At 43.0% G+C, this 13793-nt stretch overlaps 1 protein-coding gene across 3 annotated transcripts in view; it reads right to left on the reverse strand.

The window, feature by feature from the left end:
- Positions 1–13793, reverse strand: part of MAP3K5 (mitogen-activated protein kinase kinase kinase 5) — a 272639-nt gene that overhangs the window by 140656 nt on the left and 118190 nt on the right. For all 3 annotated transcript variants that reach the window (XM_068231644.1, XM_068231643.1, XM_068231642.1), the window contains exon 7: positions 2775–2945. In XM_068231644.1, the coding sequence (XP_068087745.1) occupies positions 2775–2945 (171 nt within the window). The remainder of the gene's footprint in view (positions 1–2774; positions 2946–13793) is intronic.

Below are 13793 nucleotides of genomic sequence, written 5' to 3' on the forward strand. Positions count from 1 at the left end.
CTGATAATATAATAACCCTAGCTTGACTCCATCACTATCCAAAAGTAACTCTACCCTGCTCTATGTAACGACCAACACCAGCAATATTTGATGTTTCTGATAATTTGGTCTCCCAGGTCTGCACTAAAAAAATAGAGGGTGCCAAGAAACATTGCTTCTTCCACAACTTGCTAGCACTGAGACATTATGTGATAATGAGCCGTAAATTGACAGTTAACAGCAGGGAAACAGGCAGGCTTAATTATATTTACTAGAACATGTTTCTTGTCAGGGAAATGTTTTGAATGTTAAGGAAAGATAAAAGCAATCTTTGGTTGCTTTGGTAATCATCTCAGGTTTTACATTCTGTAATATTTTCTAGACTAATTATACAAATGTTGATTTGCATGATGAAACTGTGCTGTTTACCAGCAGATTTGATCATTCTGAAAATCTATAGTTCATCAAGTTGCAATGATTTGCATTTGTGGAAAAATCAAAATTATTAAACGGACCAGATGGTAAATTCCCCTCGATTTGGATGATTAGCCGTGGCAGTTAACCTCGTGGCTAATGTCCCCCTGTGGGGACGAAAACGCAGACCGCAACTGAAAGCCGATGAAATCCCAAATGCAATGCCGCCACAACGCCACTGTAAGCCGGGCAGATACCAGTGTAAACCAGCCCTACTGCTCTACTGTAGTAACCACTATTTTGTGTAAACATAGCAGCATAATTTGTAAAGCCTAGATGAATCAGTGTATCGCTACATTTATTAGAGTATACAGTAAAACCTTGGATTGAGAGTAACTTGGTTACTCAGTTGCAAGACGATCAAAAATGTTTATGAAATTTTGACTTGATAAGTGTAACGATCGGTGTCAGCACACAGAGAGAATCTGATTATTGGTGATCTGCAGTATCACCAAGAATACAGATATATACCTGATTATTGATGATCTGCAGAATCACCAATAATACAAGTATAACTAACCTCTGGACACCTGATAAAGTGTAAGTGTTTGGTGCAACAGTATATGAGCCTGGACCACCTGAGGAGCAGGTGACCCTAGACCGTATAATGAGTATCTCCTAGTTAGGGTTGGAGATAACCAGAGAGCCAGTGATTGCCTGAACAGCTGGGAGTCAGACTCTACTGCAGTCAAAAGGACTCCTATGAGATAGAGTCCCTGACTGGATTGCAGAGAGGTCCCTCTGAGAGACAGGGAGTCCCTGCAGCTACTGGACACCCCACCGGGGGGGTGTCACAGGTAGAAGGGTTGGCCAGGCTAGGTCGGCAACACACGAGCAGATAAGGTACAGAGACAGAAGGCTGATTCGGTAACCAGGGACAGGCAGGGTTGGCAACAGGTAATCAGATATGCGAAGGTACCAAATCAGAGAGCAGAAGAAGAGTCAAGAGAGCAATAGGTCATAACAGATATCAAGAAGAGGCCTAGTCTAGAGTGTGAGGTCCGTGGTCTCAACACTCAAGAACTGATCTAAAGAATAACACAGCAATGACACAGTATCCCTAATCTTGGGTGTGAGGTCCGTGGTCTCAACACCCTGGAACTGGTCTAAAGAATAACACAGCAATGACACAGTATCCCTAATCTTGGGTGTGAGGTCCGTGGTCTCAACACCCTGGAACTGGTCTAAAGTATAACACAGTAATAACACGGTAATAACACAGTAATCTGGCTAAGTGTGAATTCCCAGGTCCACCTGGTTCTAACACACTGAGGGATCTGACTATGGTCTGAGTGCTAACACATAAGCATTTGCAACGGCAGACAACCAGCAACTGACAGGCAAGAAGTATATATAGCAGAGCGCTCCTCAGCGCCGCCCATTCCCATTCAACCAATCACCTACTGCGCTGGGATCAGCTGATCGTCCTGATCAGTTGATCCCTCTCCTATTGGCATAAAGGGCCTGCCTGTAAGCGCGCGCGCGTGTAGCTCTCCATCTGTGTGCACTACTAGGCTCAGACAAACCAGACGCATGCTGCTGCGGAGAAACCGCTGGTCTGAACGCGGAATCAGCCGCCTCGCTGTCAGACCGCGCGGCGGTGTCTCCGCAATCCATTACAATAAGCAAGCAATGTCTTGATATACAAGCAAAGAACGTATAAGCATGTTATGTCATCACAGGCGGTGGTTCTTCTCACTTTAACGCTGCAGGATGGTACTTCATCTAAATGAAGGGACTGTATAATGTCACATTTCCATGAAATCCTCAAAAATAGGCAAACGCAAGATGTCATAGGATAAGTCCTTGTTAAAGCCACACAAAAAACGTTGGTCGGGTCTACAGACAGCAATTATTCTTCTAGTTATTGTGACTTTTTTTTTTTTTTTTTACATTTTCTATAAATGTTTTTGGATTGTTGAATGAATCATCTGAGTTTCCATTAATCCTTATGGGGAAATGTGTTTTGATCTAAGAGTGCTTTGGATTACAATCGTGTTTTCCCAGAACAAATTATACTTGCAATCCAAGGTTCCACTGTACTAAAAATAAAACACAGTCCCAAAGTAACAAAGATACAGTTGATCCCAAAAGCTAGGAGATTTTCCACATCGCCTCTTTCTCTAGGGAGAACAAATGGTTTTAAGAAAAGCATATCTATTTCCTGAGGCCACAGAAGTCTTAATTTATTCCATCACAGTCACACTCAGATTAAACATTCATAAAAAATCATGGCTAATATCACGGATTATGTTTATTTATGTTACAACAATAGTCAGCTCCTAGAAAAAAACACGCCATCTGCAGAAGTTAGAACTCACCAGACTATGCCATTGTCCCGGCTCTTGTCATCTGTGAAATTTGAATCCAGATACATATCTTTGTAGATCCGCCCAATTAAGCAGTACATGTCTGAGGCCACCTGGTCTTCAGATTGAACCATAGGCAGCATTATCTCTAGGGCTTTTTCCCTGTCACCAGGATGCTTTCTTCTGTGATACAATGAAAATATTACACACTTAAACAGAGAGCAATATATTGGTGGGCATAAACAAAAAGGTTATTACTTGTGAATTACTCATGGTAGTTATTTGATGATGTAACCCGCTCGAAGTGTGCTAAATTTCACTTTCAAAGCATTTGATATCCTGTCTCCTCCATACATTCCCACTGTAATTTACAGATATCTTGTGAATTGTAATCTGTGCTGTATACAAACAACTCGTCTATACTTAAAGAGAATTTGTACTCTAATATTCTTACAATAAAAAGCATACTATTCTATTCCTTATGTTCTCCTGTGCCCCTCTGTGCTGTTTCTGTCACTCCCTGCTGCAATCCTGGCTTGTAATTGCCAGTTTTAGGCAGTGTATACAAACAAATGACTGGCTTCTAACCAGAGTATCATAGGCTGAGAACTAGCTTACTGTGTGACTCATGCAGAGCTTGGAGGGGGTGAGTAAAGCTTCTGCCAATGACAAGCAGTGCTGCACATTCCACACATTCCAGCCTCTTGCCGACAGACACGACAGAGGAAAGAAGATAAGATTTATTACAGAGACAGTGCAACTAGAAAAGGTTGCAGTAATGGCCCATACTCACGAGGGACTCTTGTCGCCTCAACACGCGGCGCGCGCGTGTTGCGGCGACAGGTCGCCCGTGAGTATGGGCCGTCGCACGCGCGCGCACCCCGAACTGTCGCCCGCCGCTTATGTCGCCATGCGATTGAAAGTTTCAATCGCATGGCGACAGTCGCCGCCGCACCTCCCCCGCAACTGTCGCTAGTCCGCGTGAGTACGCGGACTAGCGACAGCAACCTCCATTGTATCAAATGGAGCTTCCGGCGGGGGGAGGAGGAACGTCGGCGACAGCTTCCGCCTCGCCGCTGGTCCCTCTTCCGTGTGTGTACGCGGAGGGACCTGGCGAGAAGCTGTCGCCGGCCTGTCGCCCACACGCTCACGTGTGCTGGCGACAGGCAACATTTGCAGCCCGTGAGTACGGGCCTTAAGACAGACCACATCAGAACAGGTATAGGAACGTATAGAATAGAAAAAATAAGGCTCAAAATTTTGTTACAGAGTCTCTTTAACACCGGTCACCTGCTTTCACTCATTTCCAAGACTTCACATGAGGTTCACCACTCCTATGAAACTCCCTTTTGCACCAAGTCTGCTGTGCTCAGTCTTGAAACCTTCAAACACACTTAAAATTCATAGCTTCAAACAAAATTTGCCCCAATTTCTCATGTAAAGATTATATATTGCTACATACAATAGCTAAAGTATTTATGGCAATATGTGAAAAAGTAAAATGAAGTGTATAAATAGACCTCAGCATTCTGTTTTACTGTATATAAGTTTATCTAGACTGAAGAGATGTTTTCTGTAAGCAGAAGTTAGATCTCTTGTCTAGTGTTACTTATTTGCAAGTCACATGCCTGTGGGTGAAATTGTTCTGTACTTGTTTTTATAGTATTCACAATGCAGAAGGTCTCAGGAGAGAGAAACACAAAGGGATACCAGTAACCTTGCAGTGTCGTATTATAGTAAACACTGCGTCACCTAGTCATGACCAACTTCAGAAGGGGATGTATCCATAAAGCTTATTTTTAGTGTACAGTAAATACAATTACAATTTAGTGCAAGTAGCCTTTGTTTAATGTATTTTTCATACCTGAACCCTTTTTTAAGTTTTTGGTGCCTCCATCTTCATTGCTATTTTGACTACATCATATATTGTACCACCATGATAGATCATGATAGAGAAAATGACTAAAGATCTTCTCAGAGAGAACAATGACCAAAGTTCTCACCCCTCCCCACTCAACCAAAGTGCATTGAAGCATTTCAAATTTCCATCAAATTCTCTTTTCAGTGTCAACAGTGACCAAGACAGGAATGCCCCATGAGCTTAAGTCAAAATAAAGCTACACAATATAAATGAAGGGTTATAAAATGTCTTTCCACAATAATCTGGCTTTTTTATAATTAGAAATTGTAGCATATGACATTCACACATGGGGTACAGATGACTGCCTAAGTTTGTTGTCACAAACACACAAAATACATTGCCCCACCCTCCCATACATGTAGCATAAGGAGCTGCTGTACTCCCACAGGTTTCCACTTATCCAGGCATTATTTGCAGATTTACCCTGAATGGACTAGTTTGTAGCGCTAGTTTATTGAAAAACTAGCACTGGTCTACAATATACAACCTCCAGCTTCCAGTTTATTCTACTGCTTAAAGATGCCCCATAACATATAGTAGAATGTAATACATTGTTCAGGATAGTCAAGTTTATGTTGAATTGTCCTGGTTTCAGCATCAGAAAAGCTACCTGTACATATAAATGCAACTTTAAGACAAAAACATGGAGCGCTCCATAGTGCATTAACATAAAAACTTCTTTATTCCGCAATGTAAAAGTTATACTTACAAAATGTCTGATAAAAGTTCGCTTATCAGCGGCAAGCCCCTCCGCTTAACTCCCCGGCGGCTAAGACACTCGCACTGTGGCCAGCAGCGCGGTCCGATGGTTTCCGTAGCTCGTCTCTAGGGGGGTGGGCGTGGCTCACTCTGGACGTGCTTGTAGCGTCATTACGCGTTTCGGCGCTCTGCGCCTTCGTCAGATGACGCTACAAGCTGGATCACGCCTCTTATCTAGCTGTGTGCCTCTGTGGTCATGGCAACACCTAGACGGCGAATGGGAGGCGCGCTGTGGTGGGGAGTGGGAGGGATAATTTGTAGCTAGGCAACCCTCCGCCGGCTTGTATATTATGGTATCAGAGCCGCTCTGCTGACCTCCGTGCGCGCATTAGTATCTACATAAACAGTTTAAATTACTGGACAACATGCCTATATAACAAAAAAGAAAGTGCAACATACGTCCTACATATCTCCGCAGTATACATATACATGGTGATACCTGTATGCATATCTCCGTTATTATGTCACATCTTCGTGACCATAGCAAGCTTAGTTATCCCATACATTCAGCGAGCAGTTCATGCTCATAAAAATACCACATTTGTCAAAAACTTCAGAAATATTTACATCTCATTTTGGGAAACATATTTCAAGCTAAAATATTATCACATCAGAGAAAATGGTTTCAATGAGAGACAAACCTGAATAAATAACAATAAAATGCGGCTTCATAGATGGTGTAGCATCTCTAGCTCTTATGTGTTACTAAAACCCTAATACAGTAGAGGCATACAAAGAACAATCTTGAACGCTGTATACGTACAGGTGTAAAAATAAAAATAAAAAATAATATAATAAAATAATAAAAAGCACAATAAAATTTCATGTTCAAATGGACAACAGCCTTCGAGAATCCTACAGATTTTCATGAACCAGCCTTTGGTTCTTTCAGACCCTACTGCAGCACAATGGGCAAAGGAAAGAGGGGACAAGGGGGGGGGGGGGGGGGAATTATAGGCTGGATGGGGATGGAAAGGGAAGGAGAGGAAGGAAAGGGGGAGGGGAGGGGGAAAAGGGGAAGGGGGGTAATTGTGATGGAGTGGATTTTTTATGTATATGCACACAATGGGAACAGGATTGGAAATACCATTTTTCTTTCTCATGTGTTCTAAAAGCTTAATGAATTACGCATTTATGCTGCCATGCTTATGCCTACTTCTTATATCTATAAGGTACTCACCACCCTCAAGTGTTATGGGCGACTATTGTGCAAGACAGTTAAAAGGCTATATGGGGAAAAAAAGAGAGGAATGGAAACAGATATTGGTTAATACTTAGAGGCTCAGTACATGGATACCATACTTTAACTTATAAATATGTCGAGATCTCTAGTGCCTCGTTCAGACCTTTTGGGGTTAGAGAATCCATCTTAAATTCAAAACGCTCACCACCTCAAACTAGCAATTGGGGGAGATACTGTACAGTATAAAGACTCTGTGCGAAACCTTGGGGTGATCCTGGATGGAAATCTAAAACTCAGACAGCAGGTATCAGCTGTCGTCAAGTCTTCCTTCTTCCATCTAAGAAATATACCGAAAATAAAACACCTTATCCCAGCTGAAGACCTACCTGCCCTGGTTCACGCATTTGTATCCTCTCGCTTAGACTACTGCAATGCCCTGTTCATCGGATCTACAGATAAGGTTCTGCACTCCTTACAGCTAGTACAGAATGCTGCAGCCAGACTCCTAGCCAATGCCCCCCGCAGCTCACACATCACCCCAGTACTGCAAACTCTTCACTGGTTGCCAGTAAAATGGAGAATCAATTTTAAGATCTGCCTGTTGACATTCAAGGCTCTACACCACATGGGACCCAAATACATAGCGGATCTATTGGAACTTTATGCCCCTCCCTCCGCTCTGCCAACAAGATGAAGCTGGTTATTCCCAGGATACACTTAACATTTGGTGCTCGGGCCTTTTCCTATGCAGCCCCTACTCTATGGAACTCACTTCCACAATCAGTACGAGAGGCTCCTTCTCTGGACAGCTTTAAAAAAAGGCTAAAAACTCACCTCTTTTCCCTAGCCTTTGAGACTGCATAATGCAGGGTCACAGCGCTTTGAGTCCCCAGGGAGAAAAGCGCTATATAAATATTATTGTTATTGTTAAATATCCAAAACGTTTCTCTTTCACAAAGTTTCCTATACCTTTCTCCCTGATGTAATTTTTTGGAGGTCATTTCTAATCCCATGATAGTAAGGCTATCTGTTTCGCTGCAGTGGTGTTCCTTAAAATGTCTCGGGACACTGTGTTTTTCAATTCCCTCAAGGATATTTCGCTTATGTTCACCAAACCTTTGGCGAAGCGGTCTAGTGGTCCTACCGACATACACTTTAGGGCAGTTGCAGGAGAGAAGGTATACTACGTGATCACTCCCACAGTTAATAAATTCTTTAATCTTAGTGACTTGTTGATTACCATCCGTTATTTCTTTTGTTCTGTGTCTCATGAAGGGACAACAGCCACATCTTTTAACATTACATCTGAAATTGCCAACAATGGTGGGAAACATGTTGTTACTCTTTACCGTATTATTTCTAATGTTGCTGGGGGCGATACAATTCTTAATCGACTTGGCCTTCCTGAAAATAATTCCAGGTTGGTCCGGTAGGGAATTTCTTAACAAAGGATCCTGTCTTAAGATTGGCCAACTTTGTAATATAATATTTCTAATTTTCCTAGACTCTTCTGTGTATGGTGTGATAAACGAGATTTCTGGTTTAATATTTCTAGGGATATTATGTTCCTTATTTTCTAGTGGCCTTGTTTTGAATTCATCAAAGACAGTCTGAACGTGATCTTTTTGATATCCCTTTTCAATAAATTTTCTGGATAGTATTTCTCCTTGCTGTACATAATCCTTATCAGATGTGCAATTGCGCCTCAACCTACAGTACTGGCTCCTAGGGATGTTATGGATCCATTTGCGGTTGTGGCAGCTGGATGCATGGAGATATGAGTTGCCGGATGTGGGCTTAAAGTGTGTCCTGGAACAGATAACCCCATTAGCATCAGAAAACAATTCTAGATCTAAAAATACCAAATTTTCATTGGAGACCACATGTGTGAAGCTTAAACCAAAGCTGTTCTTATTGCAGTATTCGACCTCTAACCCTTTCTCTAGGAATCTTAATTGCTATATGAGATTTATAGATGACATTCTAATAATTTGGGAAGGGGGTCCTGAGTTATTGGCTGAATTTGTCGAATACTGCAATAAGAACAGCTTTGGTTTAAGCTTCACACATGTGGTCTCCAATGAAAATTTGGTATTTTTAGATCTAGAATTGTTTTCTGATGCTAATGGGGTTATCTGTTCCAGGACACACTTTAAGCCCACATCCGGCAACTCATATCTCCATGCATCCAGCTGCCACAACCGCAAATGGATCCATAACATCCCTAGGAGCCAGTACTGTAGGTTGAGGCGCAATTGCACATCTGATAAGGATTATGTACAGCAAGGAGAAATACTATCCAGAAAATTTATTGAAAAGGGATATCAAAAAGATCACGTTCAGACTGTCTTTGATGAATTCAAAACAAGGCCACTAGAAAATAAGGAACATAATATCCCTAGAAATATTAAACCAGAAATCTCGTTTATCACACCATACACAGAAGAGTCTAGGAAAATTAGAAATATTATATTACAAAGTTGGCCAATCCTAAGACAGGATCCTTTGTTAAGAAATTCCCTACCGGACCAACCTGGAATTATTTTCAGGAAGGCCAAGTCGATTAAGAATTGTATCGCCCCCAGCAACATTAGAAATAATACGGTAAAGAGTAACAACATGTTTCCCACCATTGTTGGCAATTTCAGATGTAATGTTAAAAGATGTGGCTGTTGTCCCTTCATGAGACACAGAACAAAAGAAATAACGGATGGTAATCAACAAGTCACTAAGATTAAAGAATTTATTAACTGTGGGAGTGATCACGTAGTATACCTTCTCTCCTGCAACTGCCCTAAAGTGTATGTCGGTAGGACCACTAGACCGCTTCGCCAAAGGTTTGGTGAACATAAGCGAAATATCCTTGAGGGAATAGAAAAACACAGTGTCCCGAGACATTTTAAGGAACACCACTGCAGCGAAACAGATAGCCTTACTATCATGGGATTAGAAATGATCTCCAAAAAATTACATCAGGGAGAAAGGTATAGGAAACTTTGTGAAAGAGAAACGTTTTGGATATTTAAGATGGATTCTCTAACCCCAAAAGGTCTGAACGAGGCACTAGAGATCTCGACATATTTATAAGTTAAAGTATGGTATCCATGTACTGAGCCTCTAAGTATTAACCAATATCTGTTTCCATTCCTCTCTTTTTTTCCCCATATAGCCTTTTAACTGTCTTGCACAATAGTCGCCCATAACACTTGAGGGTGGTGAGTACCTTATAGATATAAGAAGTAGGCATAAGCATGGCAGCATAAATGCGTAATTCATTAAGCTTTTAGAACGCATGAGAAAGAAAAATGGTATTTCCAATCCTGTTCCCATTGTGTGCATATACATAAAAAATCCACTCCATCACAATTACCCCCCTTCCCCTTTTCTCCCTCCCCTCCCCCTTTCCTTCCTCTCCTTCCCTTTCCATCCCCATCCAGCCTATAATTTCCCCCCCCCTTGTCCCCCCTTTCCTTTGCCCATTGTGCTGCAGTAGGGTCTGAAAGAACCAACGGCTGGTTCATGAAAATCTGTAGGATTCTCGAAGGCTGTTGTCCATTTGAACATGAAATTTTATTGTGCTTTTTATTATTTTATTATATTATTTTTTATTTTTATTTTTACACCTGTACGTATACAGCGTTCAAGATTGTTCTTTGTATGCCTCTACTGTATTAGGGTTTTAGTAACACATAAGAGCTAGAGATGCTACACCATCTATGAAGCCGCATTTTATTGTTATTTATTCAGGTTTGTCTCTCATTGAAACCATTTTCTCTGATGTGATAATATTTTAGCTTGAAATATGTTTCCCAAAATGAGATGTAAATATTTCTGAAGTTTTTGACAAATGTGGTATTTTTATGAGCATGAACTGCTCGCTGAATGTATGGGATAACTAAGCTTGCTATGGTCACGAAGATGTGACATAATAACGGAGATATGCATACAGGTATCACCATGTATATGTATACTGCGGAGATATGTAGGACGTATGTTGCACTTTCTTTTTTGTTATATAGGCATGTTGTCCAGTAATTTAAACTGTTTATGTAGATACTAATGCGCGCACGGAGGTCAGCAGAGCGGCTCTGATACCATAATATACAAGCCGGCGGAGGGTTGCCTAGCTACAAATCATCCCTCCCACTCCCCACCACAGCGCGCCTCCCATTCGCTGTCTAGGTGTTGCCATGACCACAGAGGCACACAGCTAGATAAGAGGCGTGATCCAGCTTGTAGCATCATCTGACGAAGGCGCAGAGCGCCGAAACGCGTAATGACGCTACAAGCACGTCCAGAGTGAGCCACGCCCACCCCTCTAGAGACGAGCTACGGAAACCATCGGACCGCGCTGCTGGCCACAGTGCGAGTGTCTTAGCCGCCGGGGAGCTAAGCGGAGGGGCTTGCCGCTGATAAGCGAACTTTTATCAGACATTTTGTAAGTATAACTTTTACATTGCGGAATAAAGAAGTTTTTATGTTAATGCACTATGGAGCGCTCCATGTTTTTGTCTTAAAGTTGCACACACCCCTGAGAGTGGAGCAGAGCCGTGCATTGGAACATAAAGACAGCCAGGATTTGTGGAACTGGTTGGAGACCAGGATTCGAGCGCAGGGGTTTTTTGTGGATTGCTCTGTACATATAAATGCTGTACACTCACCTAAAGGATTATTAGGAACACCATACTAATATAGTGTTTGACCCCCGTTTGCCTTCAGAACTGCCTTAATTCTACATGGCATTGATTCAACAAGGTGCTGAAAGCATTCTTTAGAAATGTTTGCCCATATTGAGAGGATAGCATCTTGCAGTTGATGGAGATTTGTGGGATGCACATCCAAGGGCACGAAGCTCCCGTTCCATTACATCCCAAAGATGCTCCATTGGTATGAGATCTGGTGACTGTGGGGGCCATTTTAGTACAGTGAACTCATTGTCGTGTTCAAGAAACCAATTTGAAATGATTCAAGCTTTGGGACATGGTGCATTATCCTGCTGGAAGTAGCCATCAGAGGACGGGTATGTGGTGGTCATGAAGGGATGCACATGGTCAGAAACAATGCTCAGGTAGCCCTTGGTATTTAAACAATGCCCAATTGGCACTAAGGGGCCTAAAGTATGCCAAGAAAACATCCCCCACATCATTACACCACCACCACCTGCCTGCACAGTGGTAACAAGGCATGATGGATCCATGTTCTCATTCTGTCTACGCCACATTCTGGTTCAATCGAGACTTATTTAACATTTTTCTAGTATTCAACTGTCTAATTTTTGTGAGCTTGTGCAAATTATAGCCTCTTTTTCCTATTTGTAGTGGAGATAAGTGGTACCCGGTGGGGTCTTCTGTTGTTGTAGCCCATCCACCTCAATGTTGTGCATGTTGTAGCTTCAAAAATGCTTTGCTGCATACCTCGGTTGTAACGAGTGGTTATTTCAGTCAACGTTGCTCTTGTATCAGCTTGAATCAGTCGGCCCATTCTCCTCTGACCTCTAGCATCAACAAGGCATTTTCACCCACTGGACTGCTACATATTGGATGTTTTTGCCTTAGAAATAGTTGTGTGTGAAAATCCCAGTAACTGAGCAGATTGTGAAATACTCAGACCGGCCCGTCTTGTACCAACAACCATGCCACGCTCAAAATTGCTTAAATCACCTTTCTTTGCCATTCTGACATTTCGTTTGGAGTTCAGGAGATTGTCTTGACCAGGACCACACCCCTAAATGCATTGAAGCAACTGCCATGTGATTGGTTGATTAGATAATTGCATTAATGAGAAATTAAACAGGTGTTCCTAATAATCCTTTAGGTGAGTGTATATTGATATGTAACCCCGTCCTTCCAGTGATGGTTAGCCTGGGCTATGATGTCACAGAATTCTGCGAGGCCAGGTGTTGTTTCTGCTCACTTGTTTCAGTCACCAGTGATAAACTCAAGCATATCAGAGTGAAGAAAGCTTTTACAATGGGAAAACGTTGAGGAAATAATTTATAAAATAATACTGTAAAAAATAAGTGATTTTCCTCATTACAATATATTCAGAAAGGTTCCCTTTTAACTGTACATAAAAACTGGACATACCATATTTTTTGGAATAAAAGACGCACATACAGTATATTTCCAGAGGTTCGGAAAAAGTATTGCAGAGTGCACAGGGAAGTGATTTTACCTGCTTCTGCCGGTGCTATCCTCTCCCTCTGGGTCCTGGCAGCGCGTTCCTCTTCTTGTCTTGCAGTGATATTCAAGGACACCAGCCATCTGCTGCTATATAGCACTGCCGGGTCCTCCAAGTGGCATACACGCTGTGTATGGACCCGGAGCCAGTGGGAGAGGATAGCTGCAGGTGAAGACAAGGAACGTGCTGCTAGGACCCGGAGCCAGAGGGAGAGGATTGCTGCAAGTGAAGACAAGGAAGGTGCTGCCAGGGCCCGGAGCCAGAGGGAGAGGATCGCTGCAAGTTAAGACAAGGAACGTGCTGCCAGGACCCGGAGCCAGAGGGAGAGGATAGCTGCAAGTGGAGACAAGGAACATGCTGCTAGGACCCGGAGCCAGAGGGAGAGGATTGCTGCAATTGAAGACAAGGAACGTGCTGCCAGGACCTGGAGCCAGAGGGAGAGGATTGCTGCAAGTAAAGACAAGGAACGTGCTGCCAGGACCCGGAGCCAGAGGGAGAGGATTGCTGCAATTGAAGACAAGGAACGTGCTGCCAGGACCTGGAGCCAGAGGGAGTGGATCGCTGCAAGTGAAAACAAGGAACGTGCTGCCAGGACCTGGAGCCAGAGGGAGAGGATCACTGCAAGTAAAGACAAGGAACGTGCTGCCAGGACCCGGAGCCAGAGGGAGAGGATCGCTGCAAGTAAAGACAAGGAACGTGCTGCCAGGACCCGGAGCCAGAGGGAGAGGATTGCTCCAATTTAAAACAAAGAATGTGCTGCTAGGACCCGGAGCCAGAGGGAGAGGATTGCTGCAAGTAAAGAAAAGGAACGTGCTGCCAGGACCCGGAGCAAGAGGGAGAGGATCACGGCAAGTAAAAGACAAGGAACGTGCTGCCAGGACCTGGAGCCAGAGGGAGAGGATTGCTGCAAGTAAAGACAAGGAACGTGCTGCTAGGACCCGGAGCCAGAGGGAGAGGATTGCTGCAATTGAAGACAAGGAACGTGCTG

The sequence above is a fragment of the Hyperolius riggenbachi genome, chromosome 4 (genome assembly GCF_040937935.1).
Source record: "Hyperolius riggenbachi isolate aHypRig1 chromosome 4, aHypRig1.pri, whole genome shotgun sequence".
In the NCBI taxonomy this organism is placed as follows: domain Eukaryota; kingdom Metazoa; phylum Chordata; class Amphibia; order Anura; family Hyperoliidae; genus Hyperolius; species Hyperolius riggenbachi.